Genomic DNA, 16,911 nt, shown 5'->3' with positions numbered 1-16,911 from the left:
TAGTCTGGAGCATGACTTCATGGACTGCATCTGTGATAGATTTCTTGAGCAGCATGTTAAGGAACTAACAAAGGAGAATGTTATTTTAGATCTAGTGTTGTGCAATGAGATAAGTAAAATTAACGATCTAGTAGTTAGGGACCCTCTTGGAAAGAGTGATCATAGTATGATTGAATTTCTCATACACATGGAGATCTAAAACTAGTGTATTATGCTTGAACCAGGGAGACTACAATAGGATAAGGGAGGAATTGGTCAGCGTGGACTGGGAGCACAGGCTAGTTGGCAGAACAGTTGCGGAACAGGTTTTTCACAGTGCTGAGCAAAAATATATTCCCACTAAAAATCAGGGCAGTAAGAGAGGGAAGGGCTATTCTTGATTAACTAAGGAAATAAAGGAAAGTATAAAATTAAAAAGCTCATGTGTACAAAGCTGTCAAGATTAGTGGAAAATTGAAGGCTTGGGAAAATTTTAAAAGGTAACAAAGGAGAACTAAACGAGAAATAAGGAAAGGGAAGAAGGATTATGAAGGTAAATAAGCACAAAGTATAAACACAAATATATAAAAAGCGGAAGAGGGTGGCTAGAGTCAACATAGGTTCCTTGGAAGATAAGAAAGGGAAATTGATATTGAGTAATGAGTCATTAAACAGACTAACATTGCATCGACTACAACTCCTGCCATTTCCTTCAGCATGTGACGACACGTCCAGCATGTCAAAGAGTGGTGTTAGGGATGCGAAGGGAGGTGAGGGCCTTGATAAAATAATTGTTACAAAAGAGAGTGATGAGCAAACTAATGGGACTGAAGGCAGACAAATCCCCTGGTCCTGATGGGATGCAAGCCAGGGTACTGAAGGAAATGGCAGGAGTTATAGTCAATGCATTGTTAGTCATTTACCAAAATTCTCTGGATTTCGGACAGCAAATGTCCTGCCATTATTTTTAAAAAAAAGGGATGTAGGCAGAAGACTCATAACTATTTGCCAGTTAGCTTAATGTCTGTAGTCTGGAAAATGCTTGAAGCTGTCATTAAGGATTAAGAATGAAATAGCAAGGCATTTAGAATGAAGAGGTTCCATCAGGCAGAAGCAGCATGGATTTAGAAAGGGCAGGTCTTGTTTGACACACTTGCTGGAGTTCTTTGAGGATATAATGGGTGCAGTAGATAGAGGAGAACAGGTTGATAATGTATATTTGAATTTCCAGAAGGCATTTGATAAGGTGAGGCAAAAGAGACTTATCAATAAGATACAGATGAATGGAGTCAGGGAAGTATATTGACATGGAGTGAGGATTGGTTAACTGACAGAAGACAGAGAGTCAGAATAAATGAGTCTTTTCCTGATTGGCAGAGAGTGGTAAGTGGGGTGCCACAGGGGTCAGTGTTGGGCCCGCACCTGTTCACCATTTATATTAATGATTTGGAAGAGGGGACAGAGTGTAGTGTAGCCAAGTTTGCAGATGATACTAAATTGAGTGGAAAAGCAAATTGTACAGAGGATGTGGAGAGGCTGCAGAAGGATATAGTAACGTTAGATGTGGGCAAAGGTCTGACAGATGGAGTACAACGTTAGTAAATGTGAGGTCATCCACTTTAGTAGGAAAAATAGAAGAGCAGATAATTATTAAAATTATGGAAGACTGCAGTGTGCTGTAGTGTAGAAGGTCTTGCACATGAATCACAAAAAGTTGAGTTGCAGGTACAACAGGTCATTTAGAAGGCAAATGGAATGTTGGCCTTCATCACTAGAGGAATTGAATTCAAGAGTAGGGAGGTCATGCTGCAACTATACATGGTACTGGTGAGGCTGCATCTGGAGTTCTGTGTGCTGTTCTGGTCTCCATACTTGAGGAAGGATATACTGGCCTTGGAGACAGTCCATAGAAGGTTCACCAGGATGATCCCAGAGATGAGGGTGTTGACCTACGAGGAGAGACTAATACCCAGGGATTATACTCACTCGAATTCAGAAGAATGAGAGGAGATCTTATATAAACATATAAAATTATGAAAGGGATAAATAAGATAAGAGGCAGAAAAAATGTTTTCACTTGTAGGTGACACCAGAACTAGGGGACACAGCCTCAAGATTCAGGTGAGTATATTTAAGACGGAGGAGAGGAAAAATTGTTTTTCCCAGAGAGTAGTGAATCTGTGGAATTCTCTGCCCAGGAAAGCAGTTGAGGCTACTTCATTAAACATATTTAAGGTTCAGTTAGATAGATTTTTAGATAAAAAAATAATTAAGGGATATGGAGATAAGGCAGGTAGGCGGAGTTGAGTCAATGACCAGATTAGCCATGATCTTATTGAATGGCGGAGGAGGTTCAACGGGCTGGATGGCTGACTTCTGCTCCTATTTCTTATGACAGTGATTTCTGTCTACAGTTATCCAATTTTCCCACTTTAGGTCTGCATCCCTCTCCTTTTCCATCCAAGCACCTCTCTAAATGCCTTTTAAATGCTGCAGCTGTATCTGCCTCTACCATTTCCTCTAGCAGCTCCTTCCATTTAAATACCACCAGCTGTGTTAAAAACCTACCCTTCAGAACTCCTTCAAATTTCTTCCCTCTCACCATAAACCTATGCCTCCTCCACCAAAGTAAAATGACTGACCCCGTATCCTATCTATGCCACTCATAATTTTAGGGGCATATAAGGTTATCCCTCAGCATTCTATGCGATTGTGAGAATAAACCCAGCTTATCCAATTTCTCCTCTTAAGAAAAGCCTTCATATCGGACAGTGGTCTGGTGACTCTCTTCTGCACTCCTCATACGATCACATCCTTCCTGTAGAGTGGTGACCAGCCTTATCAATGTTTTCTACAGCTGCAGTGGGACATCCTAATTATCAACTCAATGCCTAAGCCTTTAAAGGCAAGCACTCCACTGCAAATGTTTTCAGAAAGGATGTCTTAAGCAGATGTGTAGGAAGGCATTTCCTCTCATAAATTAAGCTGATTTTTTGCCTCAGTGTTAAGTATTTTAAGATCCAATATAATAACTTCAATGGGGTTTCCAAATACCTATGTTCAAAAGATACCGTCAAAATAGACTTGATTAAATGCATTCAGATTTCTGCCGAGTTATTCAGTTCCAGCTCATCTAGCCTCTCCTTGGAACTCAAGCCCACCAGTCATCTGAACACTTCTGTGATTTTTTTTTACTGCACCCTTCCCAACTTAATGACATCTTTCCTTTATTACCGAATAAAGAAGGAAAGTCGTTCTTTTAGCTTTACCTTTAACATTGAAAATCCAATTAATATTGGAACATCAGTGACATCAATCAAAACCAAACAGTAAAAAGCAAGATATAACTGGCACTCAGCCTGCTATGTTAGGAACCTAGTTTGAATCCCTGCCTACACCAATGAAACATTGATTTCACTGTTCTGTGGTTTAATGGAGAGTGAATCACCAAGACAGTATTCAGAGATTGCCTATGACAGCTGAGACAACAATGCAGGCTCTATGCCCTAAAGTTAAACATTTTTAGTTAAAAATATGCAATTAATTGGAATGAATAATGGGGATTAAAGTTCCCACAGGATCCAATGTTATTTTTACTTAGTGATATTAAGGGTGTTGAACCCAAGTTGAAATTGAACAAAGGAAGTTTGTTCAAATTGCTTCATCATTAGATTTGGGTATAGAAAGATGGCATGCTCAAGTTCAGAGTTGTATACCTCTTGAGAAAATGATATAAAATTTAAGAGATAAATACTATATACTTTGGAAGACATGGACCCCATATTTATAAAATATGGGTGTAAATATTTAAATTAAGTTCTGACATTCTCTTTCTCCTTAAGGTCTCAATATAAGAAACTTTAAAGTAATAGAGTCTCTTGTCCCTTTCTTTATCTTCTTTTGTGGGGGAATAGAGAGGGGTGGTGTATAGAGGGAATTTTCTCATTTTTTTCCTCTTTTTATAAGCCACATGTATTTGTATTGATTCGTCTTATTTTTCATCATGTGTATTTTTTGTGGTTCTAAATTCATAAATAAAATAGAAAAAAAAACAAATGCAGCCACTGATTGCTGAGATGTAGGGCTCAATGAGGCATCTTGGCCAGTCCCACATAGCTGGGAACTAGCAGTGGCTACAGTGTTTTGATCCACAACTTTTATCCTGATCTCCCCACCTCTGGGACTTTGCTGTGTAAACAAGCTCAGGGATAGTCATCAGTTCAATAAATATATTCAAGACATTTCTCACCGTGTCGTAAGTCTAAAATTAAAAAAAAAATTGTGGTAGCTTGTCACTATTGGTGTCAGAATATTACATGATTTTGCTGTCAGAAGTGTTACTTGTTCTATTAAGAGCAGGCGGGATTATTTTCTGTATTTTATGTTATGCCATTAAAATCATTAGGTCTGTATATGTAAAGGTATAATTTTAAAAATAGTTCCATTCTTAAGGAATCCTACTCTATTAATATACAATGAAAACTACAAGAAATCATCCAAAAAAATACAACAAGAAAATATAAAGAAAACAAACTTCCTTACCACTGGAATGGTTACAGGTTGTTTTGCCATTCCACCATATGTCACAATGGTCCCTCCTTTCCTAAATTACAAAGATCTAAAATAAGACAGAGACTGCTACTATTAAAATCAACCTTGAGCTCATGGCACTGAGCATAATAACAGGATTTATAAGACTGCTATCATTTTCCAAATCCTAAATGTATTCACATCAGTTTCTATTTTTTGCTTTGTGATCTCAATTCATCTAAGCATTGTCCTTTTCTTTAACATTTGGACATCTTCAGCTCATCGTTCACGGTGTTGCAAAAAAAAACATTCATTTTTGCATGAAGATGAGTTATTTTTAAAAATAGGATTTCAAAAATTAATCGACATTATTCATGATGTTTTGACTTCTAGTCATGGAGTTGTGCAGCACGAAACAGGCACATCGACCCAAATTGCCCATGGTGACCAAGTTGACTTCCTAAACTACTCCCATGTTCCTAACTTTAGGCTGCTCTACCCTGAAAGGGGCGGGGGGGGGGGGGATACTGTCACCATTCATCTTTATCTGTGTCCCTCACAAATTTATTTACTCCTATAAGGTCACCCTTCAGCTTCCTAAACAACACGGGTAAAAGTCCCAGCCTATAGTTTGTGCAAAACCGTAAAATCCCCAGTATCCAGCTCCTACAGACATTGCTGTTGTTGTATATTGAAATTTTCCAGTTGCCTGAGACATAATCTTACAATGCCTAACTAATACACCTGCATTAAGAAAACAGTTTAAGACAAAATACAGTTCAAAATTGGAAATTGGAAAAAAAAATCAGCATGTAGTCCTTGACTATGCAAAATTCTCTTTAATCAAATAATTCCTGTAAGTTAGAAAATTTAAATAGAAATTCAAACCCCGATTATTGGCACTGTATAGCATTGCGCTAACCGCTACACTAACCATGCCATCACAATTAAACTGCATTCCTCTCCCAAGTTTACAGATAAAGCCTTACTAATACACTTAATAATATACCAAAGTAAAGTTTCTTACTAGGTAGGGATAGGACACTTTGGGAGAGTCGCCCCAGTTGGCCACTCTTCATACCATTTTATTCAAACACAACTTTATTGAAACTTTATTCAAACAGCTGTTGTGGGCAGGGCACAATTCAGTAGATCACTCAATTGTACTACACAGAGTTAATTTGGTGTGCAAACACAAATGCACTTTGCCCCAGATTAAAGTGAATTTCAGCCAATGGATTCCTCTTCTTTGCTTTAAAGTTCTCTACAGAACCATTCCTCATGTGGTAAGTCACACAATGACTAACAACATTGTTTGACTTCTACATTTGTGCTTTCCAAATGAAAGGGACACCAGCATATTGGGTGTTAATTGCTGGTGCATCTGACCTGGATTCTGCAGCTGCACTAATTGGTGCTGAGTGGAGCATGCTTTTGTATTTTGCACCTCAGCCTTACTCAAGCTCTGATACAGTTCAATGATTTGAATTGGGCGAATGTGGACAGAATAGCTAAGCACAGATGGAAGAGTGTTAAGCAAGATCGAATGTACAACATTGTGGATCAGAATATGGAAAATATAATGCACTAGGATCATATTTACAAATTAATTTACAACTTTCTTTTATAGATTACTTTCAAGTCCAATACAAGGCACATGGACTGCAGGTGACCTCCTTTCATAATACCATGCATATATTAAATTACAATTGGCAATTTGCTGTGCAGTGATCTTGTTACTTACTCTAAGTGGCGCAGCATTTCTGTGGCACTTTTGCCTCCTACACCATTCAGAGCAAGACGAGGTCTTGGAACTTTCTGCTTATAGAAACAGTATCAAAAAGATGATTTTTAATTTAATATTTAAAAAATACATTAACTGCAGGGAAATACAACATGAATTTATCAAATAAATGAATAAAAGTCTGGACCCCAGCTGGTTTCCTCATTGAACAATAACTGCTTCAACATTAACTAAAGTGTCCCACACAGCACAAAACTTGGAAAATTACAAAGGCAGACGCTTAATATTTGTACAAGTGGAATCAGGTTTGATATACTGCAGATTCTTTAAAGAAATTATTTTATACACACTTTGTATGATGAACCCATTAAGAATAATTTCATTAAACTCAATAAATCATTTTTTAAGTTGCTATATTCTCTAAATTTATTATGCTAAACATAGATTATCCAGTACATGGGAGAGTTATTGACAGAATTGTATGTTACAACATCAAAAAATGGACATATTATACATTCATTAAAAGTAACTATTTTTAGAACATGTAATCTCTAAATTGTGTTTAATCTTCATCCTTAGAATTTCACAACATTCAACCTTTCACCAAACAAGTCAATGCACCACATAAGCCTCTTCCCTCCCGACCTACCTTGCTATACTAACATCTTCCTTCTATCACATTGAATTTATTTAGTTTCCAATTAAATTTAACTCTATCCAATTTAAGTTTGGAGAAAATTAGATACAACATTAAAGATAAAAAGTTTTCAATTTGAAAAGATGTTGGACCCACTCATGAACTTTTATCATAATTGGAAAAATTAATAAGTTTGAAGGCTTCTGGCCCTGTCGATCTGTTGTCTAGAGGTTGCTATTTGATTAATATCTTTACAATTTTTACAAGTTAACCTTGGTTAGAGGGAGGGGTTAGATTAGTCAGATTATTTTGTTCTTATTTTCTTTTAAATTTTTCATATTTTTAAGGATACATAAATATGGATTTATGTGTGGTTATCATGGATCATATTAACAAATAAGATGAAAATATATCTTTATCTATTCAATTTTGTTCCATTTATTTTTTATTCAATATTATATTGGATACATTATGAGAAATTGATTAATTGCTAATTAATTTATAAAATTAGATGTCATAATATATGTTATATGTATATGGTGCAACCTGTTGTATGCTATTACCAGATGACTAAGTATGTAGATTCAATAAAAATATTTCAAAAAGAAAAAAAGAAATTTAACTGTTATCGCTTCAACCATTCCATGTGTAACACACCCCTTACTCTTATCACTAAAAAGTTTCATCAAATTTCACAGAAGGTTTACCATGTGCTCCCTAGTTTTCACTTTTTCTAACAGTACTGGTCAGTAAGCTTCAAAACTTGGGCCTCTGCATCTGAATCCTTGTCATACTCATTCAAAGAATAACAGTACAAATCGGAAACAACATCTATACCTCACTGACAATAATTTCAAGGATGCATGCTTTTCCCCCACTCTACATCCATGATTGCATGCCCAGGCACAATTCTCATGCCATCTACAAATTTGCAGACTACACAAACCGTAATGAAGAAGTGTACAGGAGTGAGATGAATCAGCTGATTGAGTGGTGCCACAACAACAACTTTGCACTCAATCTTAGCAAAACAAAGGAACTGATTAGTACAGACTTCAGGAAAGGGAAAACAGGACACTACAAACCAGTCCTCCACGAGGGGTCACCTTCCTGGATGGCAACATCTCTGAAGATCTATCCTGAGGCCCTCACATCAATGCAATCACAAAGGCTTAACGGCTATACTTTGAGAGGAGTTTGAGGAGATTTGTTACCTCATCAAAGACTCTTGCAAATTTGTACAGGAGTACTGCAGAGAGCATTCTGACTGGTTGCATCACTGACTGGTATGAAGGTGCCAATGCACAGGACATGAAAAGACTACAGAGAGTTGTGAACTTGGCCAATGCTATCATGGGCACCAGTCTTCACTCCATTAAGGACATCTACAAGAGGTGGTGTCTCAAGAAAGCTGCCTCTTTCCTCAAGGACCCTCCCCACTCAGGCCATGCCCTCTTCACATTGCTACCATCAGGAAGGAGGTACAGGAGCCATAAGACAAACACCCAATAGTACAGTAACAGCTTCTTCCTCTCTGCTATCAGATTTCTGAGCGAGCCACAGACACTACCTCACTTTTCTTCTTTTGTACCTGTAATGCTGCTGCAAAACAAAAAATATATTTATTTCTTTAACTGTAACTTACAGCAATTTTATATCTGTAATGCTGCCACAAATCAATGAATTTTGTGCTCAGGACAATAAATTCTGATTCTGATAAAGTCAATGCAAACATATATTACTCTATCAAATCCAAATACATCTATCATTCTATGTAATTTTTCTCTTTTTTTGGACAATACAACAATAAGAATAGTTGTTATTAATCTTTAATTCAGGAATAATTTCACCATGCAGTAATGCAAACTGTAGTTGATTGCCTTTTTGCAAGCTCATTTGCTTTCTTTAACAACAGCCAGGTTTAAATGATTTCCCCCAAGATTTCTTTGAATTACACAGGGTAAAAGATATAGTGATGGACTTTTGAGGAAATGAAATGCACAAGCAAAACAGAATGTTATAATGCTCACAGGATTTATCTGAGACAATACAGATTTCATGTGATTAGGCAATGGCTTTAAGACACTTCATTTTTCCTCAAATTTCTTGCCCATTTCTATAGTTGGCAAGACTGCTAATCATCTGTTTTTCTCCTCTAAGCCACTCTCCTCTTGGGCAGAACAAGGAGGGTACCCTTTTCTTACCTTTTAAGCTCCCAGTATCAACATTCAATAAATCATTCTCTATAATTTCTACCACTCCCCACCCCTTTCATAAAAGAAAATGGTCTGCTGTAACTCCTTGCTTCACTCTTCCATTTCTATCAACCACTCTACTTCTCACTGCACTATTCCACATAGGAATCTCTTACTTTAATTTTCTATCCCACTCTAATGGGGCTAGGACTGACTGAAAAGACATTCAGGAGTGGAGCAGTCATATGGTCAGGACCTGCACAGAGCAGGTGGGGGAGAAGTGGCCATCTCCTCTTACAAGAATGCACCCGAAAGCACACTGGAAGGAAAAGATCCCAAGGGCATGTTGTGGCATGTTGTTCGCGGAAAATTGTGTCCTAATTTAGTCAGAATATCACAGATGCCTCTGTCAGAGAAGAGTGATAAAGAGGAACCTTTTTGAAATAAATAGGCTGAAAAAAAAGGGTAAGATTTAAAACAGAATCTTAAAACTTCAATCAAATAATTTTAAAAACTGCAGATGTTGTGAATCACTGTTAATCCCTCCACAGGTCAAGCAGCATCTATTGAGGATAAAACAGAGTTACCATTTCACATTGCTGACCTTTTATCAGAACCAAAAACTCAGAACAGGCTCAAAAATCAACTGTGGAATTAAAAAAAAATAATGCTGTCTTAATTTCAGAAATATATCTTAATGACATTCAATATGTTATTTTCTATTATTGTGCCAAGATAAAGGCATTGATTCCACTATGTCAAACCAAACCGTGACCCTGTACTTCCCATTCCCATGGTTTCTTTTAAGGTGGAGCCCATTCCCAATTCTTCTGTTCATACAGAAATTATGAAATTCCTGGTAGAAAGTCCTTCATCAGAAAGGCTTAACATCACTATTTGGTTGGTTTATCTTTTTGTAGCGACTGAAACACTCAATTCAACCAAGGGTACTTGAATTTACTGGTGTTTGACCCTGCTCACTTTATAGTACAGTAACATCAAATACTATAATAAAAGGAAACCAGATGTACCTTGTAATTCAGTGCAGCCATTCCTTCGGGGTCCTATTGTCCCACTGGGGGCCCGCATCCCATTTAAGTAAAAGCCTTGTTTTCTTTTCACCTCATGTAACATAATTCTTTTCTTTTGTTTTTTTTATGTAGTCGGAAGAAGTAGTACAGAATAAACCAAAACTTGAATGCTTTACAGGGAAGGGGGACCATAAATTGTGAGCAGAGTTCTTAGGGGGCCACAGCCAAAAAATTTTAAAGATTTTTAATTTTCTAAAATGTAGATATACAGCATGATAACAGGACATTTCAGCCCGCGAGCCCGTGCTACCCAATTAACCGACACCATCTGGGATGTTTCGAACAGTGGGAGGAAACTGGAGTCCCCCAGGGAAAACCCACGCAGACACGGGGAGAACATACAAACGCTTTGCAGACAGCCCTAGATACTAATATGGGTCGCTGGCGTTGTAATACCGTTGCGCTAACCGCTAGGCTAAACAACCTCTTTTCAAAGGTTGAGAATAGCTGATTTTGTGCAGCAAAGCAGTTTTCAAAGAAATGCAATTAGCAGTCACCCCATTAGAAAGATTTACTTAATAAAGTCATGGGCTTCTTTTCCTCCGCATACAATTCAAATCAGCAGTTAATTTAGATCTTGAACTGGAGGGGGACCAATATCCTGGCCGGCAGGTTTTGTTAGAGCTGTTGGGGATGGTTTAAACTAGTTTAGCAGTGGGGTGGGAATCAGAATGAGGATACAGAGATTAGGGTAGAAGAACAACTAGATTTGAAAGGAGAACAGAGCCAGAATGTTAATGAAGAAGGGGGTGGTAAAAGTAGATGGTAATCAAAGGAGTGTATGTGAGGAACAGTTTCTCAAGTGTACATATTTCAATGTAAGAAGTATTGTAAGAAAGGCGGATGAGCTTAGAGCATGAAATTGACACATGAAAATATGATATTGTAGCATCAATGAAACTTGGTTGCAGGAGGGGCATCTAAATATTTCAGGATTCTGTTGTTTTAGGTGTGATAGAACAAGGGGGATAAAAGGTGGAGGAGTTATATTGCTTGTTAGAGAAAACATTAGTGGTGCTATGGCAGGATAGATTGGAGGGCTCATCCAGCGAGGCTATTTGGGTAGAACTGAAAAATGGGAAAGGCATGAAAACACTAATGGGAGTGTATTATAGACCACCTAATGGGCTGAGGAAATTAGAGAAGCAAATTTGTAAGGAGATGGCATATTTGTGTATTAAACATAAGGTAGTGATTATCTGACAATGCCGATACTGTAAAAGGGCTGGATGGGTTGGAGTTTGCCAAATGCATTCAGGAAAGTTTTCTAAATCAATACATAGAAGAACTGACTAAAGAAGGGGAAGTATTGGACCTCCTATTAGAGAACGAGATTGGTCAGGTGACAGAGGTTTTTGTTGGGGAACACTTTGGGTCTAGTGATCATAATACTATTAGTTTTAGGTTAATAATGGGCCTAAGGTTGAGAATCTTGACTGGCATAAGGCAAATTTCGAGAAGATGCAAAAGGATTTCGAGGGTGTGGATTGGGATCATTTATTTTCAGGGAAGGACTTAACAGATAAATGGAGGATATTCAAAGGGGAAATTTTAAGAGTACAGAGTCAGTATGTCCCTGTGAGGATTAAAGGAAAGGTTAGAAAATATAGGGAGCCTTGGTTTTCAAGGGAATGTTGCGAATTTGGTTCGGAGGAAGAGGGATGTGTATAACAGGTATTGACAGCAGGGAATAAATGAGGTGCTTGAGAAATGTAAGGATTGCAAAAAAAAAATCTTAAGAAAGAAATAAGAAGGGCTAAAAAGGAGATATGTGGCTGCTTTGGGAGGCAAAGTAAAAATAAATCCAAAGGGTTTTGACAGTAAAAGAATAGTGAAGGATAAAATTGGGCCCCTTGAGGATCAGAGGGGTATGCTATGTGAGGTCAGATGAGATGGGGGAAATTTTAAATGTTTTTTTCTTCAGTATTTACTAAGGAAAGGAATAATGAGCTAAGTGAAGTAAGGAAATCTAGTAGCGAAGTCATGGACAATATGCAGATTAATGAGAAGGTAGTATTTGCTATTTTAAAGAGAATAAAGGTGGTTAAATCTCTGGGTCCTGACAAGATATTCCATAGGACCAGGAGGGAGGTTAGTGTACAAATAGCGTGGTTTCTGACAGAAATATTTAAAATGTTACTGGCCACGGGGAGGTGCCAGAGGAGTGGAGGGTAGTTCATGTTGTTCTGCTGTTTAAAAAAAGACTTCAAAAGTTAACCTGGTAATTATAGGCCTGTGAGTCTGACATCGGTGGTGGGTAAATTAATGGAGAGTATTCTCCATTAAGATGGTATATACAGTTATTTGTAAGGAGAGTGATTGATTAGGAGTAGTCAACACAATTTTGTATGAGGTACATCATGTTTAACAAATGTTACAGTTTTTTGAGGAGGTAACTAAGAAGACTGATGAGGGGAAGGCTGTGGATGTTGTCTATATGGACTTTAGTGAGGCCTTTGACAAGGTTCCACATAAGAGGTCAGTTAGGAAGGTTCAAACATTAGGTATTAATGTTGAAATAGTGAAATGGATTCAACAATGGTTGGATGGGAGATGCCTGAGTAATGGTGTCAAATTGGAGGCTGGTGACGAGTGGAGAGCCTCAAGGATTGGTACTGGGTCCATTTTTGTCTGTCTTATATATTAATGATCGAGATGATAGGGTGGAAAATTGGATTTGTAAGTATGCAGATGATATGAAGATTGGCTGTGGACAGTGAAGTAGGTTATCAAAGCTTGCAGTGGGATATAGGACAGTTAGAAAAGGGGGCTGAAAGATGGCAGACGGAGTTTAATACTGATAAATGTGAGGTGCAACATTTTGGTAGGACTAATCAGCAAAGATCATACACGTTAAATAGTAGACAATCGAGGAGTGCAGTAGCACAAAGGATTTAGGAATTTTGGTACATAATTCCCTGAAAGTTGAGTTTTATGTAGATAGGTGGTGAAGAAAGCCTTTGCTATGTTGGTCTTCATAAATCAGAGTATTGAATACAGGAGTTGGGATGTCATGTTGAAGCTATAAAAGGCATTGGTGCGGCCAAATTTGGAATATTGGTCGCTGAATTATAGGAAGGATATAAATAGAATAGAGAGAGTTCAGAGTAGATTTACAATAATGTTGCCTGGGTTTCAGGGTTTGAGTTACAGAGAAAGGTTGAGCAGACTGGGACTTTATTTCCTGGACCGTAGAAGAATGAGGGGTGATTTGATAGGCTTTTTACATTGAGAGTGGGGGAAATTCAAACGAGAGGACATAGATTGAGAATGAAGGCAGGAAAGTTTAGGGAAACATAAGAGAAAATGTGGAATGAGCTTCAGGTTGAAGTGGTAGATGCGAGTTTGATTTTAATATTTGAGGAAAAATTGGATAGGCGAAAGAGGTGTGGAGGGTTTTGGGCCGGGTATGGATCAATGGGACTAGGTGGGAGGTGGTGTTCAACATGGAGTAGAAGGGCCAAACTGGCCTGTTTCTGTTCTGTAATTGTTATATGGTTTAAATGGTTTTTATGAATAATGGCTACCTTAAATAATTCTTTCATTTCTGGTGTTCTCAGTTCCTCTTCTGTGATCACCAAGTCAGCTCCCATTTCTTTCAGACAGTCTGACAACTGCTTTTTGTCTGGTCTGAAAGGCATTAAGAGATTGGGGGGGGGGGGGAAGAAAAATTATGAATTGGTGTTTTCAGCTTTATATTAGTCATAATTATAAATCTCCAACTGTAGTGGTCTCTAATTTCTCAAACCATTAGACACACGAGACTTCAGATGCTGGAACTTGGAGTGAAAAAGAATCTGGTGGGAGGAATTTAGCAGGTCAAACAGCATCAGTGGAAGATAAAGGTTAAACTGGCCTATTTCATTCTTTGCCTCTCCTCCAATGGCTTCCATTATCATTTTCTCATCACATTCCAATACAGTGACTCATCTTCCTCCACCTAACCCTGTTTTCATCTTTTGCCCCCATCTCCTTTTGCCTGGCACCTGCCAATCATCTACCTCTTCCTCGCCATCTGTCCATCATCTTTTACCCTTCCCTGGTTCACCGATCTCCTACTTATCCCCATCCAACCCCTCCAGAGCCGTCATTATGGGTTACCTCCTCTACATAATCTTAGACTTCATGAAGGATTCCGAACTTGACCATTCTTCCAGTAAATTGCTCTCTTTTTTTATTTTTACTTTTGAGTTGCAGCATATTACCAGGCCCTAACAGCCCATGAGCTCACACCACCTAAATATACTCAGGTGACCAATTAGCTAACTAAATCCTTAGGTTTTTTTTCTTGACAATATTTTTTATTTGGTTTCATCAAGTAAATGTTACATTCGTATATAATAATAAAGTAATAATAATCTTAGGCCCGTTCATAGATTATTATTATAATCTGAAGATTTAAGTTGTGTGGATGCTCCAGGGATTTCCTGTCTGGTGTCTGGGGGCTGTCATTTGATTCATATTTACAATATATACAGATAACCTTGTTTAGAGGGAGGAGATAGATTAGTAGAGATAGAAAAAAATCCTTTTTTTCCCCTTTTTATTAACACCAATAAGTAAATGAGGTGTAAACTATGATCATCGATCATAACACAGAACAATATGATTACATCAGAGAAGTATAAAATAAGGGAACTTTACGTGTATTACTTGTATAAATTTTGATTTCAATCTTATTTTTGGACATAGTACGAGTTATAATTTGTTTAATTATTATAAGTATAGAATTTGTCCTGAATTAAATAAGTTATGTAATAATTATGGGTATGCTTCTCATTTACAACTGATATGTGATATGTATATGATATGATTTGATTTATATTACCTTGTGTAAAGGGTTTTTGTTAAACTCAAAATATTTTAAAAAGTAAGAATAATAAAGTATTAACAAATCACATATAATAAAAATGGTGTTGAGATCTATGTTACATTGAAAAGAAATAAAGAAACCTAAAAAGAACCCCACGATACTAATTGTCAACCCCCTCCCTTCAGAGGCTATGACTATAAGCAGTCCACTACCCAATAATAAAAAGGAAGATAATCAAAGGGGTCAAAAAACCAAAAGTTAACTAATTTTAAAACATTTGAAAATAATTAAGAAAAGAACCTCATAAAGAAACAAAATTAAGATTCATTTCAGTGGTGAATCATCTAATTTTCTTTGAAGTCAGACATGTCATCATATCAGACTACCACTGAGTATGAGTGGGAGGGACAGCATCTTTCCATCTCATTAAAATGGTCCTTCTAATGATAAGGGAGGCAAGGGCAACTACATGGGATTGTGAAGCAGTCAATATCAGACCTGTTTGCACACTTATTCCAAAGAGAGCAAGAAAAGGGGTTGGAGTCTGTTACGAACCCAGAGAACCCCAAAACCCATTCACCAAGATAAATGGTTATTTAAACAAAAGTTGCTTTTTAATTATCTTTAAACATGAAAACAGGATCACACTTTAATTTATCACTATTAACTTAACTAACCTAACTTAGCCCCCTTTTAAATCTAAGCGCACGTGGATGTCATGTGCATGTAAGTTCAGAAAAGTTCTTTGATTCACAGTCCAATCTCACTTCTCTTTCCTCCAAGTTCAATGGTTGCAGGCAATCCTTATACTGTGCACAGAATTTAACATTTATAAAGTTCATCAGGCTTTGGTGTTTGAAAGGTAAATGCTTTATGCTCAGGAAGGTTCTTGTCTGTTTTCAGAGAGAGATGTTTGTTTTTCCTGGACACAAACTGATCCCTTTTAATCTGCCACATCAATGTCTTGTCGAAGAAACATGCCCCATCAGGGTTTTCCAGATGATAACCTCTTTCTTTCAGGTCACCATAGAGTTCCTTTTTGTTTCTCTTATTTCAAGTGAAACATTAGGCAGCCAGTCCTCTCCTCTTGCATGAACCACAAGAGCTTTGACCAGGCTGAACTAAGCACTCACATCCCGTCTTCAAAATGGGGTTTTCCTACAAGCTTTCCAGCTTGTCCTATTCCTGTCCCAGCTGCTGCTGCTGAACTGTAGCACTGCAAAACTGCTCCTCTCTCTCTCTCTCTCACACACACACAGAAAAGGCTGTTCAACTCTCTCTGCTTGCAAAAAACCACATGACTCTCTTAGAGCATCAAGCTGCACTCCCAGACAGCCTGCAGCTCTGAACGACTCCTCCGATCTCTTTCATCTATTGCTTTTCAAAACAACAAGTGAAGTCTCTTGGGCACTCCCCAAAACTTTTGCAAAGGCACCCAGGAGCTGCCCTATCTGGCTTGAGCAGAGCTCCAGTATTTTAAATGAGATCTGTTTTGAAGTGTTTGCATGGGACCTACACTAAAAAACCTGCCCCAATCTATCTCCCCAAAACATACCTATATGCAATACAAACACAACATGATCTGTCACGTCAAAGTAATGTTAAGAACTAAAGAGAAGGTACAAAATACACCTTCCCAAAAATTGGAAAGGACATAATCAGAACACAAGATATAATATACCTTTTTCAGCTATAAATTTATCACATTTAGAAGAGAGATTAGAATAGAATTTGGACTCTGGAATAGTGGGCCCGGTTAATTTGAAATTATGAGTGTCTTGCACAAATGAAGATGAATGAATTCGCTTCCAAGTAGAATCCCATGTAGTTTCAGAAATTAACTGTTGAAAATCTTGTTTCCATTGTTTTTTTAATTGTCCCTAGATCTTAGAAGTTGTTCATTAAAGGACTGATAACATCCA

At 37.6% G+C, this 16,911-nt stretch overlaps 2 protein-coding genes across 10 annotated transcripts in view; one reads left to right on the top strand and one right to left on the bottom strand.

Annotated features, from left to right (window-relative positions):
* tmem244 (transmembrane protein 244) overlaps positions 1-6,255 on the top strand; it is a 43,624-nt gene extending 37,369 nt beyond the window's left edge. For all 3 annotated transcript variants that reach the window (XM_069895259.1, XM_069895258.1, XM_069895256.1), the window contains one exon: positions 6,140-6,255. In XM_069895259.1, coding sequence (XP_069751360.1) covers positions 6,140-6,240 — 101 coding nt within the window. In that variant the 3' untranslated portion in view covers positions 6,241-6,255. The remainder of the gene's footprint in view (positions 1-6,139) is intronic.
* mecr (mitochondrial trans-2-enoyl-CoA reductase) overlaps positions 1-16,911 on the bottom strand; it is a 55,641-nt gene that overhangs the window by 6,884 nt on the left and 31,846 nt on the right. For 5 of the 7 annotated variants that reach the window (XM_069895248.1, XM_069895250.1, XM_069895253.1 and 2 more), the window contains exons 6-8: positions 13,704-13,806; positions 6,254-6,330; positions 4,522-4,582 (exon numbers count right to left, since the gene is read on the bottom strand). In XM_069895248.1, the coding sequence (XP_069751349.1) occupies positions 4,522-4,582; positions 6,254-6,330; positions 13,704-13,806 (241 nt within the window). The remainder of the gene's footprint in view (positions 1-4,521; positions 4,583-6,253; positions 6,331-13,703; positions 13,807-16,911) is intronic. The other 2 variants (XM_069895249.1, XM_069895251.1) reach the window with 1 other exon arrangement.

This window comes from Narcine bancroftii, chromosome 8 (assembly GCF_036971445.1).
Source record: "Narcine bancroftii isolate sNarBan1 chromosome 8, sNarBan1.hap1, whole genome shotgun sequence".
In the NCBI taxonomy this organism is placed as follows: domain Eukaryota; kingdom Metazoa; phylum Chordata; class Chondrichthyes; order Torpediniformes; family Narcinidae; genus Narcine; species Narcine bancroftii.
The sequence above is the reverse complement of the archived record's forward strand: the minus strand, read 5'-3'. Positions and strand labels throughout refer to the sequence as shown.